The sequence below is a fragment of the Pan paniscus genome, chromosome 18 (genome assembly GCF_029289425.2).
Source record: "Pan paniscus chromosome 18, NHGRI_mPanPan1-v2.0_pri, whole genome shotgun sequence".
NCBI lineage: Eukaryota > Metazoa > Chordata > Mammalia > Primates > Hominidae > Pan > Pan paniscus.
The window spans coordinates 29,882,661-29,903,224 of record NC_073267.2 but is presented as its reverse complement, the minus strand read 5'-3'; the positions used below and the strand labels follow the sequence as shown (position 1 = coordinate 29,903,224).

At 47.0% G+C, this 20,564-nt stretch overlaps 1 protein-coding gene across 2 annotated transcripts; it reads left to right on the top strand.

Annotated features, from left to right (window-relative positions):
- Window positions 1-692: 692 nt before the first annotated feature.
- Window positions 693-17,833, top strand: LOC129394185 (nuclear pore complex-interacting protein family member B9-like). Of its 2 annotated transcripts, XM_055099598.2 has the most exons (7): window positions 693-3,058; window positions 7,316-7,498; window positions 11,135-11,234; window positions 11,398-11,542; window positions 15,622-15,682; window positions 15,792-15,827; window positions 17,178-17,833. In XM_055099598.2, exons 1-7 carry the CDS (start codon window positions 2,996-2,998, stop codon window positions 17,766-17,768), a joined length of 1,179 nt encoding a protein of 392 aa, XP_054955573.2. In that variant the 5' UTR covers window positions 693-2,995; the 3' UTR covers window positions 17,769-17,833. The 2 variants fall into 2 exon arrangements, with proteins under 2 accessions (XP_054955573.2, XP_063453500.1); XM_063597430.1 differs by lacking the exons at window positions 693-3,058; window positions 7,316-7,498; window positions 11,135-11,234 and having other exon boundaries at window positions 11,364-11,542.
- The last annotated feature ends 2,731 nt before the right edge of the window (window positions 17,834-20,564 follow it).

Genomic DNA, 20,564 nt, shown 5'->3' with positions numbered 1-20,564 from the left:
CAGCACTTTGGGAGGCTGAGGTGGGAGGATCACTTGAGGCCAGGGGGTCGAGACCAGCCTGGGCAACATAAGAGAGACTCTTGTCTCTATAACAAATTTAAAAATTAGCTCACCAGGCCAGGCTCAGTGGCTCATGCCTGTAATCCCAACACTTTGAGAGGCCGAGGCAGGTGGATCACGAGGTCAGGAGTTCGAGAGCAGCCTGATCAACACGGCGAAACCCTGTCTCTACTAAAAATACAAAATCAGCCAGGCATGGTGGCACGCACCTGTAATCCCAGCTACTCGGGAGACTGAGGTAGGAGAACTGCTTGAACCCAGGAGGTGGAGGTTGCGGTGAGCCAAGATCATGCCATTGCAGTCCAGCCTGAGCAACAGAGCAAGACTCTGTCTCGAGACAATAAAAACACACAAAAAATTAACTCGCCAGGATGGCACATGCCTATAGTCCTAGCTACTTGGGAGGCTGAGGTGGGAGGATTCCCTTCAGCCCAGGAGTTTGAGGCTGCAGTGAGCCACTATGATTGTGCCACTGCACTCTAACCTGGGCAAAAGCGAGACCCCAGGCTAGAGTGCATGATTTTGGGTCACTGCAACCTCCACCTCCCAGGTTCAAGTGATTCTCCTGCCTCAGCCTCTTGAGTAGCTGGGACTACAGGCATGTGCCACCACGCCTGGGTAATTTTTGTATTTTTAGTAGAGACAGGGTTTAGTAGAGACCATGGTGAAACCCCGTCTCTATAAAACAAATCTCTACTAACCCCATCTCTACAAAAAACAGCTGGGCGTGGTAGTGCACACCTGTAATTCCAGCTACTTGGGAGGCTGAGGCACGAGAATCATTTGCATCTTGGAGGCAGAGTTTGCAGTGAGCTGACATCGCACCACTGCACTCCAGCTGGGATGACAGAGCAAGACCCTGTCTCAAAAATAAGAAAAAGGAACAAACAACAGCAACGACAACAAAAAAACCTCTGTGTCAATCACAGCCTTCAAGCTAGGGGAGAGGCGGCCGAATTCTGCCCTCTGCTAACTAACTATAGCTTTGTGGAAATGGGTGAGTGGCATGCCCTTTTGAGCCTCAGGGCCCCATCTGTAAAATGGGCATAACCGTCATGCCCGTCTTTAAGAACAGCCTTGGGGGTAAATGAGTGGAACTCATGGAAAGATCTCAGCCCACAACCTTCCACAGAACAGGCGCTTCTCACACAGTAAGTAGCAGGAGTGCAGAGGCTGCAGGCATGAATCCAGCCAGACTGCCTGGGTTCAAGTCCCAGCTCCCACGTCTTGGTAACTATGTGGCCTCAGACAAGTTACTTAATATTTCTTTTTTTTTTTCTTTTCAGAAGGAATTTTGCTCTGTCACCCAGGTTGGAGTGCAGTGGTGTGATCTCGGCTCATTGCAACCTCTGCCTCCCGGGTTCAAGCAATTCTCCTGCCTCAGCTTCCTGAGTAGCTGGAATTACAGGCACCTGCCACCACACACAGCTAATTTTTGTATTTTTAGTAGAGACGGGGTTTCACCATGTTTGCCAGGATGATCTCGAACTCCTAACCTCGTGATCCGCCTGCCTCAGCCTCCCAAAGTGCTGGGATTACAGGCGTGAGCCACCATGCCCAGCCAAATCTAGGGCCAGAACGTGGCTGCAGCATATAAAAAGAATTGAATTCCATACTTTTGTTAACCCTGTTTTTTGTTTGTTTGTAGTTGTTGCTCTTTTTGAGACAGAGTCTCGCTCTGTCGCCTAGGCTGGAGTGCAGTGGTGCAATCTCGGCTCACTGCAGACTCTGCCTCCCGGGTTCAAACTATTCTCCTGCCTCAGCCTCCCAAGTAGGTGGGACTACAGGTGCCCACCACCACACCCGGCTAATTTTTGTGTTTTATTAGAGACAGGGTTTCACCATATTGGCCAGGCTGGTCTGGAACTCCTGACCTTGTGATCCGCCCACCTCGGCCTCCCAAAGTGCTGGGATTACAGGCGTGAGCCACCACACCCAGCCCCTCTTTTGTTTTTGTTTTGCTTGCTTCTTAGGGTTGTTTTTCTATTTATGGTAAAGGCATTGGCTTTCCATTTGTAGCATCAATAGAATATTTCCTGTTTACAATAACCTTATGTCATAGTAAATGGTAAAGGGATTTAAAGCAGTGGTTTTCAGCTGCCAGAGGCCTGAGAGAGTTTGGGCATACTCTGTGTGATCGGGCAGAAGGCCTGTGGGAAGTTTAGCAGAGGACAGGGCCAGGAAAGGTGATGGACAGTGGGGGTCTGTCCTGGTCACCAGGCCCCTGGGTCCTGCCCACCTGCTTGGAGCTCCCCACCCATCACACATGATGCTGCCAAGCCCTCTGGGTATTGTGGGCAAATACCTTAGGAGAGAAGCTGATGAACTTTGTTTCTTGAAATGCACAGATTCCTTGGACATCCCTGAGAGGTCAATCATGAAAGTCAACTTGGTTTTCTCCCCCTCATTTGGGTTCAGAATTTAAAGTCCACACACACAGGCAGTAAGATGATATAGATAAGGACATCATCACTCGGTTTCGGATGTTAAAATGTCTAGGTGGGTTAGGGGTGATTTGCGATCACACAACCTTGTGGCACAAAGAGGAATTCCCAGGCCAGAGGGAGACATTTTGTTGCCATGTTATGATCTTATCATTGAGTTGAAAGGCAATCTTGTTTCATTTTGGATTCTTTCTTATGTTTATGTCTTCTAAGGGCACTTTGAATTTCCAAGCAAATAATAATTTTGAATTAGCTTTTAATCATTGACTTCTAGCACAGTTATATGATCAGAAACATGCTGTGTGATTTGATTGCTCTCAAATATATTGAGATTTGCTGGAACAAAATAAGTCAGGTTAATTTTTGTAAATGTACCATGCATGCTTAAAATGAATGTATCTACATTTGTTCCTGAGATACAGGTTGATGGACGGATGGCTACATGGATGTGATGGAGATGGTTTACTATCGGGACCTTCCGCATCCTGCTGATGTTTTGTTGCTTAGGATATGAATGGCTGAGCGGAGGCTGTAAAACCTGGCACCCTGCTTGGGTATGAGGTTCTTCCTGCCATCCTGCCATCATTTGTTTTTTATGTTTTGTCACCAAAAGTGACCTTGAGGAGCCCTGGGAGCTCAGGAAGGAAGGAGCGCCCAGAAGCAGGGACAGGGAGCTGGTTGGGGAGGACCAGAAATCAGGTTTGTGAAGGTTCCAGAGAGGACCTGTCCTTGCGAGGAGTGTGGGAGACTGAGATGGGGGAGGGGTCATTGGAATGATGCGGGCGCTACTTGGCGTTGTCCATTGTGAGGCACCACCGGGGTCATCAGGGATTGGTGGAGAGGGAGTATAAAGCCCCAGGGTTGCCAAGGGAGGGCCCAGACCGAAGAAGGTTTGGTGGATAGCAGAACCTTTTTGTCTCCCTCTAATTGCTCCTAAGCCTCACGCTCCCTTGCCCCGCGTGTCCTGTTGCTTCCCTGATCTTCTCCGTGACCTGTAGCTAAACCTTCCACCAGCGCTTGAGAACTTAATTTGAACCGGATCCTTTCCCAGACCCCTTTCTTCTTCTCCTCCTCCTCCTCCTCCACCTCCTCCAGGTGCCCAACAGCCCCCTTCTCCTCCTTTCCCTTCCCTTACTTCCCCCCTTCCCCTCCCCTTCCTCTCCCCCTCCCCTCCCCCTCCCCAACTCAGATCCGGCCCCGGTCCCCGTCCCCTTCCCTCCCCCCTGCCCTAAGCCACCTCCACCTCTGTCCTGGCCGCCTCAGGGCGCCCTGAAAGGACCAGGACATGCGGCTGCGGTGGTGGCTCCTCTTTTGGCTCCTGCTGGGATTTATCAGCCATCATCCCACCCCTGTGAGTAGACGCTGGACCCGCGGGGTTTCTTCCTTTTTACTGGGCTGTGTCACGCGGCATGAAATTACACAGCTCAGGCCTGTAATCCCAGCACTTTAGGGGGCCGAGGTGGGCAGATCACTCGAGTCCAGGAGTTGAAGAGTAGCCAGGGCATCATAGCGAAACCCCATCTCTACAAAAAATTCCAAAAAAGATTAGTTGGGCCTGGTGGTGCGTACCTGTTATCCCAGTTACTGGAGAGGCTGAGGTGGGAGGATCGCTTGGGCCCAGGAGCTGGACGTTGCAGTGAGCCGAGATGGCCCCGCTGCACTCTTGTCTCTAACAAACAAAATGGACCAAAACAAAGTGAAATGTCATTTGATTTGTGTCATCTGGTTTGATGACTTTTTTTTTTTTTTTTTTAGACAGAGTCTCACTCTGTCGCCCAGGCTGGAGTGCAGTGGCAAGATCTCGGCTCACTGCAACCTCCGCTTCCGGGGTTCAAGCAATTGTCCTGCCTCAGCCTCCTGAGTAGCTCAGATTACAACGCCTGGCTAATTTTTGTATTTTTAGTAGAGATGGGGTTTCACCATGTTCGCCAGGATGGTCTCCATCTCTTGACCTCGTGATCTGCCTGCCTCGGCCTCCCAGTGCTGGGATTACGGGCGTGAGCCACCGCGCCTGGCCAAAATATATAACCTTAAGTGTAAGTTTACTAACTTTGGAAAGTACATACACCAGCATAAACCAACCCCCTTTCAAGATCTACATTATTTTATTTATTCATTTATTTTTTTGAGACAGTTCCTCCCTTGTTGCCCAGGCTGGAGTGCAATGGGGCAATATCAGCTCACCGCAACCTCTGCTTCCCAGGTTCGAGCGATTCTCCTGCCTCAGCCTCCCGAGTGGCTGGGATTACAGACATGTGCCACCACTCCCAGCTAATTTTGTATTTTTAGTAGAGATAGGGTTTCTCCATGTTGGTCAGGCTGGTTTTGAACTCCCGACCTCAGGTGATCCGCCCGCCTCAGCCTCCCAAAGCGTTGGGATTACAGGCGTGAACCACCGTGCCCAGCCAAGATCTACACTATTATGTCACCCCAGAAAGTGAACTCTCACTCTTCCCAGCCAGTCTCTTTCTTATCATAGGTTAGCTTGCTTATTCTGGAATTTCGCGTATACAGATGCATGCCATGCCATAGGTACTCTTTTGTGTCTGCTTTGTTCTGCTCAACACCATGTTTCTGAAATCATTACCATTGTTGTATGGTTCTCTAACTCCATCATTTCCATTTCAGACTCAGCATATGCTGAGTTCAACCTGATGAAGGGCTATCTCTGTTTAATTCACCATCTTGAAAGAAACATTTAAAATTGAGATGTTTTCAAGAATATATAGTTAAATCCTGAGGAATCGATGTAGAAATGTTATCACAAGCTGTCTGAACTTACTCAGGGGAAGTCTTCATCTTCACTCACATAAGAGTCTAATGGAATTAATATCAACAATCTTAGAGAAATCCCACACTATTCATGCCATTTTCATGATCTCCGCCTTGGTAATTTTTTTTTGAGACAGAGTCTCGCTCTGTCACCCAGGCTGAAGTGCAGTGGTGCGATCTCGGCTCACTGCAACCTCTGCCTCCCGGGTTCAAGTGATTCTTCTGCCTCAGCCTCCCAAGTAGCTGGAACTATAGGCGCGTGCCACCATGCCCTGCTAATTTTTTGTAATTTTAGTAGAGATGGGTTTCACCGTGTTAGCTAGGATGGTCTCAATCTCCTGATCTCATGGTCCACCCACCTCGGCTTCCCAAAGTGCTGGGATTGCAGGCGTGAGCCACCACGCCCGGCCCACCTTGTTAATTTTTAAGCACCAAAATTTGATACTTATTTGTGAATGAAGTAATCTCTTCATTGTATTTTTTTTTTTTTTTTTACTTATGCTGAGCTTTAAATGACAAAGATTCATATAATCCAAGAGAGAAGTATTATTTAGAGGGATTCTTTTACCATGTGATATATAATAAATGCATCCAATGTTATGCATCAATTTAAAAAACAAGTAAATAACTTTAAAGAAAAGATAACTACTGGCCAGGTGCAGTGGCTCACACCTGTATTCCCAGCACTTTGGGAGGCCGAGGCAGGTGGATCATGAAGTCAGGAGTTGGAGACCAGCCTGGCCAAGATGGTGAAACCCTGTTTGTACTAAAAATACAAAAATTAGCCGAGTGCGGTGGCAGGCGCCTGTAATCCCAGTTACTCAGTAGCTGAGGCAGGAGAATCGCTTGAACCCGGGAGGCGGAGGTTGCAGTGAGCTGAGATCATGCCACTGCAATCTAGCCTGGGTGACAGAGCAAGACTTTGTCTCCAAACAAAAAGAAAAGATAATTACTTTATATATACTTAGCTTATCTTAGCCATGAGTGACGGGCTGCATGTGGCCCAGGACAGTTTTGAATGCAGTTCAACACAAATTTGTAAACTTTCTTAAAACATTAGGAGATTTTGGCCAGGTACAGTGGCTCATGCCTGTAATCCCAGCACTTTGGGAGGCTGAGGCGGGCAGATTACCTGAGGTCAGGAGTTCGAGACCACCCTGGCCAACATGGCAAAACCCCATCTCCACAAAAAATACAAAAATTTGCTGAGTACATTGTCAGGCACCTGTACTCCCAGCTACTCAGGAGGCTGAGGCAGGAGAATCACTTGAACCTGAGAGGCAGAGGTTGCAGTGAGCCGAGAGCACGCCACTGCACTCCAGCCTGGGTGACAGAGTGAGACCCCATCTCAAAAACAAAACACCAAAACAAAAACAAAAACAAATGGCTGGGCACGGTGGCTCACACCTGTAATCCCAGCACTTTGGGAGGCCGAGGCAGGCAGATCGCCTGTCAGGAGTTCAAGGCCAGACTGGCCAACATGGTGAAACCTCATCTCTACTAAAAATACAAAAATTAGTCGGGCATGGTGGCAGAGACCTGTCATCTCAGCTACTCGGGAGGCTGAGGGAGGAGAATGGCTTGAGCCCAGGAGCTGGAGGTTGCAGTGAGCCGAGATTGCACCACTGCACTCCAGCCTGGGCGACTGAGTGGAGCGGAACTCTGTCTCCAAAAAAAAAAAAAAAAGAATTTTTTTTTTAGATCATCAGCTATTGTTAGTGTTAGTGTATGTTATGTGTGGCTCAAGACAACTTTGCTTCTTTTAATATAGGCAGGGAAGTCAAAAGATTGGATATCCCTGCTTTATACCAAGAAAGACAGCACCCCACATTTGCAATGCCTAAAAACACTACCAGCCATCTGAAAAACATGAGACTTGTAACTTCTGTTCTTTTTTGTAGCAGTGGAATCCCACGGTGATATCTGAGGGATGTGGTTACCTTTTGGAGGAGGTTGACGGTTTCTAAGGATGATTCTTTCTGAGTGAAATATTGTCGGTGTCATTGACCTTTTCATTATTTCAACTATTATTATTCCAGGTTATCAATACTCTGGCTGTCTATCGTCATCGTGAGACTGACTTTTGTGGAGGAGTTCGAGACCACCCTGGCCAACATGGCAAAACCCCATCTCCACAAAAATTGGATAATTTGATAATTATCATTATTGAGTTTCTGAGACCTTACACATTTACCATTCTCTTCTGCACAAATTACCTTTGTGTGAGTATACTAACTTTCTGTAGAGGTATACTTGTAATCACAAATAAGAATAAATTATATAAAACAATTCACATTTCTGGACTTCATTATGAATATGTGGTTTTACCCAAACAACCAGGGAAATGATTTATTAGCATAAGAATTATGAAAATGTCTGCCATTTACATTATGAAAATTAAATAGGTCGGTGTTTGTTTAATAGAATGTCAACAGAGCTTTTGGTCAAAAATAAGTTTTTTTTAACCTTTGTGCTATTTATCACAAATGGAGTATGAGGTTTCGTCACTTAAATAGGAAATTCTTTCTAAACTCTTCTGCTTTATAGTTCTATCGTATGGGTGGAAGGAAAGCTTCCAATCTCCTCTCTGAAGATTCACTGCAGAAATGAGCTGACAACAGACAGCTTAACAGGAGAAGAAAAACCTAGAACAGGCATAAACATGGGAACCAGCTGAAAAATGAGACTGCTAGAAGGGCCAGATGGTTGATGCTTAAAGAGCACACTCTTCTGAGGGGAGAGGGAGATAGATGGAGATGTAGGCCAGTTTAGAGGGGCAGCAAATGATTTTTAGGGGAAATGAAAGAGGCCAAGGAACAAACAATTGGCCTGAGACAAAGTTCCTCTGAGGTCATAGGGACGAGGTGACAAACTGCCGGAAGGTGAAGGGCAGAACTGCACTGCATCTCATGATGCAGAGAAAGCCCCAGAGAATCTCTTAGAACTGCCCTCCAAGAGAATCAATGAAAAGTGTGTCTGGGCAGGGTAGTTTTGAATGACATCATTCAAAATGCATGTTCCCACTTGCAACTGGAGAGAGATCAGTATGTCAAAAGTCTGTACTTGGTAAGAATTTGGCTGCTAAGTTGTGCCATAATTTGTCTTTTGAGCCTTTTTTCCTTTGGGTAAGTTGAGCTCTACATTTTGTCTTGCCATTCATGACAGTAAAAATGTGGTCGTCTGGGGGCTGAACCTCCTTCGGAACAATGATCCAAGATAAAAGTACTAATACCACAATGCTTTTTTATATTCAAGGGAAGAGGAAGTATGTTTCAGTTTAACCACCTAGATAATTACACGTCATTTGGCACTGCCTTTCAAGATATGTAGAAAGCAGAAAATATATGAGTTATGAAGATATCTAGGCACATTTAACATTCTCTATGCCACTTAGTCCTGAACAGAGAATTTTCGGTATAAATTGGAGGAAGTTTTTTTTTTTTTTTTTTTTTTTTTTCCTTTTCTGACCCCCGAGACGAGTCTCCCTCTGTTGCCCAGGCTGGAGTATAATGGTGTGATCTCGGCTCACTGCAACCTCCACCTCCTGGCTTCAAGCGATTCCCCTGCCTCAGCCTCTCAAGTAGCTGGGATTACAGGTGCCCACCACCATGCCCAGCTAATTTTTGTATTTCTAGTAGAGTCGGGGTTTTACCATGTTGGCCAGGCTAGTCTCAAAACCCAACCTCAAATGATCCACCCGCCTCAGCCTCCCAAAGTGCTGGGATTACAAGCGTGAGCCACCACGTGGGTCAGGGGAAGTTTTTAAATTTACCACTTTTTAACAATTCCATTTAGGAAAGTTCAGTTGAGCTGTTGGACTTGGACGTCTTCGCACCTCTCATCTTTGTCCTTGTCATCTAGTCATCTATACCATTACCTCCTAAGCAGGGACATCATGGGTGCCATGAAGCATTCATGCGTGATGGCATTTCTTTGCTTGTCATTTCTTCATGTGTTTGACATTTCTCCTAGCTCCAAACTGGGCCAGCTACCTTTCCTATGAAATCTAGCAGTAGCTGTGGGATTGACGTGGTTGCTCTTTTCATCTTTTTAGATTGCCCATTGCTTCTCTTGAAATCCTAGTACATGATTTTTTTTTTTGATCCTATGTGCAGAAATCAGGAAAAAACAAATTCTACAAAGAATTTGAAAGATATTATTTCAGGCCAGGTGTGGTGGCTCATGCCTGTAATCCCAGCACTTTGGGAGGCTGAGGCAGGTGGAGCACTTGAGGTCAGGAGTTCAAGACCAGATGGGCCAACATGGTGAAACCCCATCTCTACTGAAAAGACAAAAATTAGCCAGGCATGGTAGCAGGCACCTGTAATCCCAGCTACTTGGGAGGCCGAGGCACAAGAATCGCTGGAATCTGGGAGGTGGAGGTTGCCGTGAGCCAAGGTAGCGCCACTGCACTTCAGCATGGTTGAGAGTGACACTCCATCTCAAGAAAAAAGTCATTTCAATGACTACCTCAGGAGATTCATAGGTATCTGACCCACATCTGAGATGGGATTTGCATTGCATTTTCGCTATGATGAGAACAAATATTTAATATCTTAGAAGATTAAAAGCATACTGTGATAATATGGAAATCTTGGTGGGAATTCAGTCATTAGTGAGAATGTTTTGCGTTAAGTTCAAACCAGCCTCAATGAAGCTGATGTGAGGGAAGGGAAAGTGAACTCTGAGTAGAGCAGGGACAGAAGGAAGATGCTCCAGTGCAGATCAGGAAGGAGCAGGGGGTGAAATGTTACAAATTCTAGAACTCAGAGAGCTGAAGGTAATTACTTCCTTTTCAAGTTGTGAAACATGTTAACCTGTGGTAAAATACTTATAAGATGATAATTACCATCTAACCGTGTTGAAGTGTACAGTTCCGTTGTGTGAAGTATATTCATGTCATTTTTTTTTTTTTTTTTTTTTTTTTTGAGATGGAGTCTCACTCTGTCACCAGGCTGCAGTGCAGTGGTGGGATCTTGGCTCACTGCAACCTCTGCCTCCTGAGTTCAAGCAGTTCTCTTGCCTCAGCCACCCGAGTAGCTGGGACTACAGGCGTGCATCACCATGCTCAGCTAATTTTTGTATTTTTAGTAGAGACGGGGTTTCACCATGTTCCCCAGGATGGTCTCCATCTCTTGACCTTGTGATTCACGCGCCTCAGCCTCCCAAAGTGCTGGGATTACAGGCGTGAGCTACCGCACCTGGCCTTTTTTTTTTTTTTTTCAGACAGCGTTTCAATTTTGTTGCCCAGGTTGGAGTGCAATGGCACAATCTCAGCTCACCACAACCTTTTCCTGCTGGGTTCAAGTGATTCTCCTGCCTCAGCCTCCCGAATAGCTGGGATTACAGGCATGCACCACCATGCCTGGCTAATTTTGTATTTTTAGCAGAGACAGCGTTTCTCCATGTTGGTGAGGCTGGTCTCAAACTCCCGACCTCAGGTGATCCGCCTGCCTCGGCCTCCCAAAGTGCTGGGATTACAGGAGTGAGCCACCGTGCCAGCCTCATGTCATTCTTGTGTGTGTGTGTGTGTGTGTGTGTGTGTGTGTGTGTGTGACAGAGTCTCATTCTGTCGCTCAGGCTGGAGTGCAGTGGTGTGATCTCGGCTCACTGCAACCTCCGCCTCCCAGCTTCAAACGGTTCTCTGCCTCAGCCTCCCGAGTAGCTCGGATTACGGGCGCCCGCTGCCATGCCCAGCTAATTTTTGTATTTTTAGTAGAGATGGGGTTTCACCATCTTGGCCAGGCTGGTCTTGAACTCCTGACCCCGTGATCCACCTGCCTTGGCCTCCCAAAGTACTAGGATTATACGCATGAGCCACCGTGCCCAGCCGTCATTCTTATATTATTATTTCCTAGGTGTCTTTCCTGAAGACTATCTTCTGGTCTCGAAATGGACATGATGGATCCACGGATGTACAGCAGAGTGCCTGGAGGTCCAACCGACGTAGACAAGAAGGTATGGCTCTGTTGGAGTCCCCATAGTGTGGAAATGAGTTTGCCCTGGAAAGGGAAAGAACAGCTTCTTGCCCTCAGGTTTCTCACCTTCTCTTCTCCTCACTCTCACCAAGGGCTGAGGTCCATTTGTATGCACACAAAGAAAAGAGTTTCTTCCTTTCCAGGAAATAAAATTGGCCTGAAAGACGTCATTACTCCATGGAGACATGTGGAAAGAAAATTTAGAGCGAAAATCCATAAGGGGAAGGTGACAACGAAAATCAACCATCATGACAAAATCAATGGAAAGAGGAAGACCGCCAGAAAACAGTAAGATGTGCCTTGACACAAATACTGTTGTATGAACCATGTGCCAATCAAAGTAGACAACTGTAAAGTCCTTGAGAATATTTTCTACAATATTTGTGGCAGATTCAGTGGGTTCAAAGTTGAGTTTGTCCTTTCTGCTTCATTAGTTTAAGCTTTATAATTCCTTTCCCTTCCTACATTCTTGTTTGTCATTTTTTCGGGGGAAGAGGAGTTGCTAGTACTGGCATTGGTTTTCCTTTCTCTGTCTTTTTTTTTTTTTTTTTTTTCCTGAGATGGAGCTTTGCTGTTGTTGCCCAGGCTGTAGTGCAATGGCAAAATCTCGGCTCACTGCCTTTTGGGTTCAAGCAATTCTCCTGCCTCAGCCTCCCAAGTAGCTGGGATTACAGGTGCCCACCACCACGCCCAGCTAATTTTTGTATTTTTACTAGAGATGGGGTTTCACCATGTTGTCCAGGCTGGTCTCGAACTTCTGACCTCAGGTAATCCACCTGCCTCAGCCTCCCAAAGTGCTGGGATTAGAGGCGTGAGCCACCACAGCCAGCCTTTTTTTTTTTTTTTTTTTTTTAATTTTGAGATAGAGTCTCGCTCTGTCGCCCAGGCTGGAGTGCTACGGTGCAATCTTGGCTCACTGCAACCTCTGCTCCCAGTTTGAAGCAATTCTGCCTCAGCTTCCGGAGTAGCTTGGATTACAGGTGTGTGCCAGCACATTTGGCCAATTTTTTTTTTTTTTTTTTTTTGAGACAGAGTCTCACTCTGTCACCCAGGCTAGAGTGCAGTGGCATGATCTTGGCTCACTGCAACCTCCACCTCCCAGGTTCAAGCGATTCTTATCCCTCAGCCTCTTGAGTAGCTGGGACTACAGGCATATGCCACCATGCCCGGATAATTTTTGTATTTTTAGTAGAGGCGGGGTTTCACCATATTGGCCAAGCTGGTCTAGAACTCCTGATATCATGATCCACACACCTCGGCCTCCCAATGTGCTGGGATTACAGGCGTGAGCCACCGTGCCCGGCCCGATTTTTGTATTTTTAGTAGAGACAGGGGTTCACCATGTTGGCCAGGCTAGTCTTGAACTCCTGACCTCAGGTGATCTGCCTACCTCAGCCTCCCAGTGTGAGCCACCGCACCCAGCCTGGATTGTTGAATTCAATGCTTGGGTCACCTCCAGATTCATTTTCACAGTCTTTCATGTTTTGGTCATATTACATTGTATTTTGCTGCCATATGACTGATCTTTTTTTGTTAAATGTGAGATAGTTGTTAAAAAATATTTAGCAATGAATTGAGGCCTAGTAGCATGTTATCTTGCTGCAGAAGAGATGGGAGTCTACTTCTGGGGGATGGTCAGGGGTCCTCCATACAGGCGGCAACTGAGGTCGTCGGTGCAGGCTCAGTCCCTACAAAGGCCAGGGTATTTTCTGTCCACCTTTATTCTGATGCATGACTCTTCTGGGTCTCAACCAGAGCCAGTGGACTTCAGTATGGGTCGCTTTCATTGGCAGACCCTCAATCCACTTGTTTTCCATCTAATCCCATGCATGTGTGCAAAAGCTGCTGTGCTTCTTTGCATCTCAGTAGTTCCTTCTGGAATTCAGCAATGAAACTCAGGGAAATGGGTTCCAAATGCGAGGCTGACTTTCGTCCTGGGTTTCCTTCTTCTCCATCTTCACCTCATGTCTGTTTACTGCCATGTTAGCAATTTGATGTATTCAATCATGAGTTTTATATTCTGTTTGGTGTCCCCCATTGTTCTCATCGGAGATCAGAAGCTTCAGATGCACTTATGTCAACTCAAGAGTAGAATGCTTCCTTAGCTTCCCTCCAGAGTCAGGTTTTGTGTTTCTAGTTCCCAAGTGCACAGCAGGAGTAGTGATGTCCTCACTGGCTTCTCATTTGCATTAAACTGTGAGCTTCTTTAGCGTGGGGACAGGACCCTGCTCCCATTGCATTCTCAGCACCTCACCACACACTCCTTGTTGGAGGCCACTCCAGACAGCATGTGCTGAAGGATGCCCTGTGGTCAGAAACAAGTTCATTAACTTTCTCTTTGAAGTGTTTTTGTCCCTGTTTCCTAGCATTCTGGGAATTTTACACATCCTTCCTATAAAACCAAGTATCAGGAGAGATCCTTAGGATCAGGACCATGAATCAAGTGGTGTGAGGGCAACACAGCAAACTTACCCTTTTTAGGCCATTTCCTTTTTCTGCCCTCAATCTCTGTGAACTGAACCTTGTTAAAGTCAGTCAACACCAGGGTGGATGTTTTGCCATTGTCACCTATTTTCAGGACATAACACCCTGACTTAGGAGCCATTCCGACCATTTCTAATTCAATAGATGCGCCCAGCATTCAGATTGCCTTTTCTCTCAACCAGGATCTTTAAAGTCGATGACAAGAGTTCCAGTCCTGAATCATGGCAAAGTGCAGTAGTGAACTGCGGGGTTAATGACACCATATTCTGGAAGGATCTCTCTATGGCTGATGGTCTCAGTTCCGGCATCAGCCTCTGACTGAGAATCAGGTCTCACACAGGAGGAGTCAGATGAGGAGCAATCCTCTGCTTCCGATGGAGTTAGTTGTGATGAATTGGTGAGGTCTGGTTTTTCACACTGAACTAAAATGAGCTTTCACTGTGTCAAGCACAAGACTGACCCCAGAGACACACATAGTGCACCTCATAGAAGCTTTTAATAGTCTTTATATTTACTAAAGAATAGGACTAACTATGGAAGTATGAAGATGAGCTGGAAATGACAGGTGACTTGCCAGCAGGCCAGAGTGTGACTTTTTTTTGTCCCTCAATGGGAGGTGTCAATTCTCCCTTTGGTTGTGAGAATCAGTTGGTTCATTTCTGGGAAGGTTGCAGGGGGGATCTTTGAATCACAGCCTTCAGATGCCAGAAGGGCAGAGGGAATCCCACACGGGCTGGTGGATCATGTGTGTGCATTTCTCTCCCTTCTAATCTGAGGAAACTAAGCATGAAAGAATGTGAGCATGCAGAAAAGGAGAGGCAGGTATCAGAGGCAGAGGAAAATGGGAAATTGGATATGAAAGAAATACACACCTACAAGTGAGTTCAGAAACTGAACCCCACCCTCTTGGGAAACGCCCATTGGAGTGTTGTTTTTAACCTTTGTACAGTGTTTAGACCCAGTAAATGCAGAAATAGAAACAAATGGTCAGAAGACATATCGTGAGAGAGAGAGAGAGTTCACAAAACAGAAAACAAAGTACCTTAATATTTACCAGTGACCAAAAGATGTGAAGTAGCAAAACGTCTCCTGACCCCATTGCCAGCTAGACTGTGTGGAAACTCGGTTCATACCAGCCATTCTAGGGGTGGGGTGAGTTGTTGTCATCCTTAGGAAAGTGTGTTGTTGTAGGATCAACCACATCCTTCAAAAGGACTATGCCTGTTTATAAGCCCAGCTGTTTCTGCCCTGTGAAACACGGTAAGGATATTAATACAAAGAGAATACAGCTTTATGATAAAAGATGCTCAATGAAGGATGAATTAGGGATATACTGAGAATGGGGAAGGAAACTATCATCTCAGAAGTCAGCAGGCAGTAAGCAAGAGGAGGAATCAATATAGCAACAGTTTGGATCAGACCGTACAGTTTTTTTGTTTTTGTTTTTCTGAGATGGAGTCTGGCTGTGTCACCCAGGCTGGAGTGCAATGACGTGATCTTGGCTCACTGCAACCTCCGCCTCCCAGGTTCAAGTGATTCCCCTGCCTCAGCCTCCCGAGTAGCTGGGATTACAGGTGCCTGCCACCACGCCCGGCTAATCTTTGGTATTTTTAGTAGAGACGGGGTTTCACCGTATTAGCCAGGATGGTCTCAATCTCCTGACCTCGTGATCCATCCGCCTCGCCCTCCCAGAGTGCTGGGACTACAGGCGTCAGCCACCGCGACCGGCTCAGACTGTACTCTTATAGCCATCTGAAATACATTTTCTAGGTAGAGATAGATTGTGTAAGGGTACAGTTGTGAGGATAACAGAAATATGGCAGATTATTTAAAATCATCCTGAAAGTGGTGCTTTATCTGATGAAAGTGATTGTAATCCATAGGAAAATGTTTCAACGTGCACAAGAGTTGCGGCGGCGGGCAGAGGACTACCACAAATGCAAAGTAAGGAGCTTCCTCCCCGCAGTTGCAGGATAGTTCAGTGCTGATGCAGATGATGCCACGGCTCTTAGACTCTCTCAACATTCAATTTCTCATGTGTTGGCTTTTTCAGATCCCCCCTTCTGCAAGAAAGCCTCTTTGCAACTGGGTAAGTTTGTTTGTTTTCCTTGCTTTTGAACATAGTCTGCCAGGTCAGGACATGGATACATTTTTCTCCCTACAGCTCTGTGCTCAAGCCCTGCAGAGGGAGATGGCAGAGAGAAAGGCTGCCTACAAGCATCACAGTCCCATCCCTGTTGGTAACCATGTTGTGCAAAAACACCTTCATCCCCACCCAGTGGGGCCCCTGATCTAATATTCAAAGTGTCAGAGGTTCCATATTTGTAATAGCAAATGGGCCCTGACTGTAAATTAGTGAAGAGTGAATGTAACTTATTACCCACAGGGACAATTCCAAATGAAGGCCTTAAATGATGCTCAGCTAAGCTGGTTCTTGTGTGGCCTCTGTACCTTCAAAAGCTGCCGAGTCCTATGATTACACGTGACGGGACTTGTACACTTGAAGTGAAACACAGTTTGAAAACTTGCTTTGTTTAGAATTCCCACCTCATTTTTCCATGGACAAAAGTATTCTTTATGTCCTAGTGCACTTACAATTTGGTATTACCTGGGAGTGAAAAGAAATATTACAGCCATGCCTAACTGACTTCTTGAGGTAAGATTGTTCTGTCAGAAAACCCTCTCCCAGTTCCCCTGCAGCTCTTCAGGAATCCACATCTCTCCAGAGCTCTTTGTTCTCATGGGTGGCACCTCCAGAGTGAAGAAGATCCTTTGTCAAGAAGGGAAACAGAGGGGAAGTGAGAGGGTCCTGCAGGCAGAGCTGGAATCAACTTCCACTCTGCCTCTTGCAAGCTGTGTGACCCTGGGCACAATTTCTCCTTCCTCTGGAAACCTCTGTTTTCTTAGATTTGGAGCAGGGTGGTCACACTGACCTTGCAGAGTTCTGAGAATCAGAGACAGAACATAAAAGGCCTGGAAAACATTCTCCAAAAGGAAGCTGCAACATGTGTGGACAATGGGCTTTTCATGCCTCTCTTACTGTCTGTTGACCTGGTGCAAGAAACATGCTCTGGTGATGGCTGTGAGGGAGGAATGAGGATGGACATAGACACTCCTGTGTCTCAAACATGCTTCTTTATTACTCTGTTATGACTCTGTCTTCCCTGGGGCAGGACCCCAGCCTGCCTACGTTTGCAGACAGACACAGTGGCATGTGGAGACAACAGTGTGTCCCAATGACTTTTCTTTACTCCCCAGCTGTCGGCAGTACTCAGTGGAAGGGTGATATTATGACACTGATACTGCTATTTTGAAACCTGGAGGATGGAAAGGTGCAAAAATCTATCACCAGCAACAGAAGATGCAGACCCTGTTGGTGGCGGTAATTTTGTCCATCAAATGAATATGTGTGAAAACATTCCCTTCTTCGGCCCTACAGGTCAGAATGGCGGCAGCGGAGCATCGTCATTCTTCAGGATTGCCCTACTGGCCCTACCTCACAGCTGAAACTTTAAAAAACAGGATGGGCCACCAGCCACCTCCTCCAACTCAACAACGTTCTATAACGGATAACTCCCTGAGCCTCAAGACACCTCCCGAATGTCTCCTTCGTCCCCTTCCACCCTCAGTGGATGATAATATCAAGGAGTGTCCTCTTGCTCCTCTTCCACCCTCTCCTCTTCCACCCTCAGTGGATGATAATCTGAACGAGTGTCTCCTTATCCCTCTTCCACCCTCTCCTCTTCCACCCTCAGTGGATGATAATCTGAACGAGTGTCTCCTTATCCCTCTTCCACCCTCTCCTCTTCCAGCCTCAGTGGATGATAATCTCAAGACTCCTCCCTTAGCTACTCAGGAGGCCGAGGCGGAAAAACCACCCAAACCCAAGAGGTGGAGGGTGGATGAGGTGGAACAATCACTGAACCCCAAGAGGCGGAGGTTGAGTAAGCTGAGAACACGCCATTGCACTCAAGCCTGGGCAATAAGAATAAATCCGTGGGTCGAAAAAAAGAAAAAAATCAAAAAATAAAACAAAACCCACACTCCAAAAACAAACTAACAAAGAATAAATAAATAATATAAAAATAAAATAAATACTGCAGTCCTTATGTTATTGCTTTGTTTCAATATCTGGTATGATTGCCTGAGGGACCTGAGGTTTTTAATTAATTGTAGGGTTTTTTTTTTAATCTTTAGAAGTGTTTGGTTATGTAAAATATTATTATTATTATTTTTTTTTTTGAGACTGGGTTTTGCTCTGTCACCCAGGCAGGAGTGCAGTGGCTCGATCACAGCTCACTGCAGCCTCAACCTCCTGGGCTTCAAGCAATCCTCCTTCCTCAGCCTCCCAAGTAGCTGGGATCACAGATGTGTGCCACCACACCTGGCCAATGTTAAAAAATCCTTTAACTTTTTTGTAGAGATGCACTCCTGGACTCAAGCGATCCTCCTACTGGTCCCGACCACCAGCCCCTTTCTGATAAACATTTACACTGTTTATTATCTGATGCCATTTCTATCTTCTTCCTTGTCGTCCAGATATCAAAGAAGTAGGTTTCTTCAGGGTTTTCTTTTTCAAGTCCTCATTGTTAAAGATCACTCACATTAGGGCCAGACACCACGACTCATGCCTGTAATCCCAGCACTTTGGGAGGCCAAGGCGGGCAGAGCACTTGAGGTGGGGAGTTTGAGACCAGCCCGGCCAACTTGGTGAAACCCCACCTCTACTGAAAAACATACAAAAATTAGCTGGGCGTGATGGTGCATGCCTGTAGTCCCAGCCACTTGGGAGGCTGAGGCATGAGAATCGCTTGAACCCAGGAGGCAGAGGTTGTAGTGAGCCAAGATCACATCAGCACACTAGCCTGGGTGACAGAGCGAGACTCTGACTCAAGAAATAAATAAAATAAATATCACTTACATTAGATATACCCAAGGGGTGGTCTATAGAGACTTGGAAGCAGTGGTTATTGCAACAGGGGCACGGAAGTCATCTGGCTATGCCAGGATGCCCAGGGGATACTCGGGGTGGATGGCATGGTGCTGCTGGGGACTCACTGCACAGGACGCTCTGATTGACACACTGCCAGGAGTAGCGCTCTGTCTTGGGGCTGCAGCCGGCCTCCTCAGCTCGAGTGTAACAACAGTCGTGGCCATGGCAGCACCTGCGGATGTCACATGGGCAGGACAGCAGGTGGGTGAAGCTCTCTCCTGGCCCTCCTCTCTTGCCAGGACCATGGGTGACTGAAGACCCCCAGGGAGGCACAGCATCCTCTTATCTAAGTTTTTTTTGTTTTTTTTTAAGAGACAGGGTCTTTCTCTGTCGCCCAGGCTGGACTGCAGAGGCACAATCATAGTTCACGGCAGCCTTGAACTCCTGGGCTCAAGCGATCCTCCTACTTCAGTGTCCCAAGTAGCTGAGACTACAGGCACACGCCAGCATGCCCGGCTGGTTTTTTAATTTGTATTTCCTTTGAGACAGCGTATCTCTCTGTTGCTCAGGCTGGAGTGCAATGGCTCAATCAGCTCACTTTAGCCTTGAACTCCCGGGCTCAAGTGATACTGCCACCTCAACCTCCCAAGTCTGCTACTACAGGAACACAAACTCCTTTTTTAAATTTTTTGTGGATATGGGGGTCTCACTATATTGCCTAGGCTGGTCTCGAACTCCGAGGCTCAAGCAGTCCTCCTACCTCAGCCTCCCCAAATGCTGGGATTACAGGTGGGAGCTACTGTATGCCTGGCCTTATCTAAGCTGTTTCCCTGAAAATCCCCGACTTGGGTAATGATTCCATTGGCCCCACCATGCCCTGTCCTGCCTTCCTGGCTGTGCCCAAGCTTGGTCCCTGCCTGCCTGCCTGCCTCACTCTCTGGGTCTCGAGCTTCTGTGACACATGACTCCTCTCTCTTCCTGGAGTGATCCAAGCCCTGCCACTTCCTGACTTTGCCCACACTGTACCCTCTGCCTGGGGCAACTTCATGTCTGCCCATTGTCCCTTAGGCCTCAGCCCAGGCACAAGCCCCTGCCTCCGGAGGTCATCCAGGCCTCACCAGGCTACACCCTCTCGTAAAATTGGATTCCCTCCCTTCAGGGCAGGTTTATAATGAAATCCTCCTCAGAGGCCAGGTGCGGTGACACCCATCTGTAATCCCAGCACTTTGGGAGGCTGAGGTGGGAGGATCACTTGAGGCCAGGGGGTCGAGACCAGCCTGGGCAACATAAGAGAGACTCTTGTCTCTATAACAAATTTAAAAATTAGCTCACCAGGCCAGGCTCAGTGGCTCATGCCTGTAATCCCAACACTTTGAGAGGCCGAGGCAGGTGGATCACGAGGTCAGGAGTTCGAGAGCAGCCTGATCAACACGGCGAAACCCTGTCTCTACTAAAAATACAAAATCAGCCAGGCATGGTGGCACGCACCTGTAATCCCAGCTACTCGGGAGACTGAGGTAGGAGAACTGCTTGAACCCAGGAGGTGGAGGTTGCGGTGAGCCAAGATCATGCCATTGCAGTCCAGCCTGAGCAACAGAGCAAGACTCTGTCTCGAGACAATAAAAACACACAAAAAATTAACTCGCCAGGATGGCACATGCCTATAGTCCTAGCTACTTGGGAGGCTGAGGTGGGAGGATTCCCTTCAGCCCAGGAGTTTGAGGCTGCAGTGAGCCACTATGATTGTGCCACTGCACTCTAACCTGGGCAAAAGCGAGACCCCAGGCTAGAGTGCATGATTTTGGGTCACTGCAACCTCCACCTCCCAGGTTCAAGTGATTCTCCTGCCTCAGCCTCTTGAGTAGCTGGGACTACAGGCATGTGCCACCACGC

What these genes read in the sequence shown, in the direction of transcription:
- LOC129394185 (XM_055099598.2), top strand. Translation starts at nt 2,996, where the DNA reads ATGTTTTGTTGCTTAGGATATGAATGGCTGAGCGGAGGCTGTAAAACC. An exon ending in AAACCTGGCACCCTGCTTGG is followed by an intron (nt 3,059 to 7,315) that starts GTATGAGGTTCT and finishes TTATTATTCCAG; the next exon opens with GTTATCAATACTCTGGCTGT. An exon ending in TCTGCACAAATTACCTTTGT is followed by an intron (nt 7,499 to 11,134) that starts GTGAGTATACTA and finishes ATTATTTCCTAG; the next exon opens with GTGTCTTTCCTGAAGACTAT.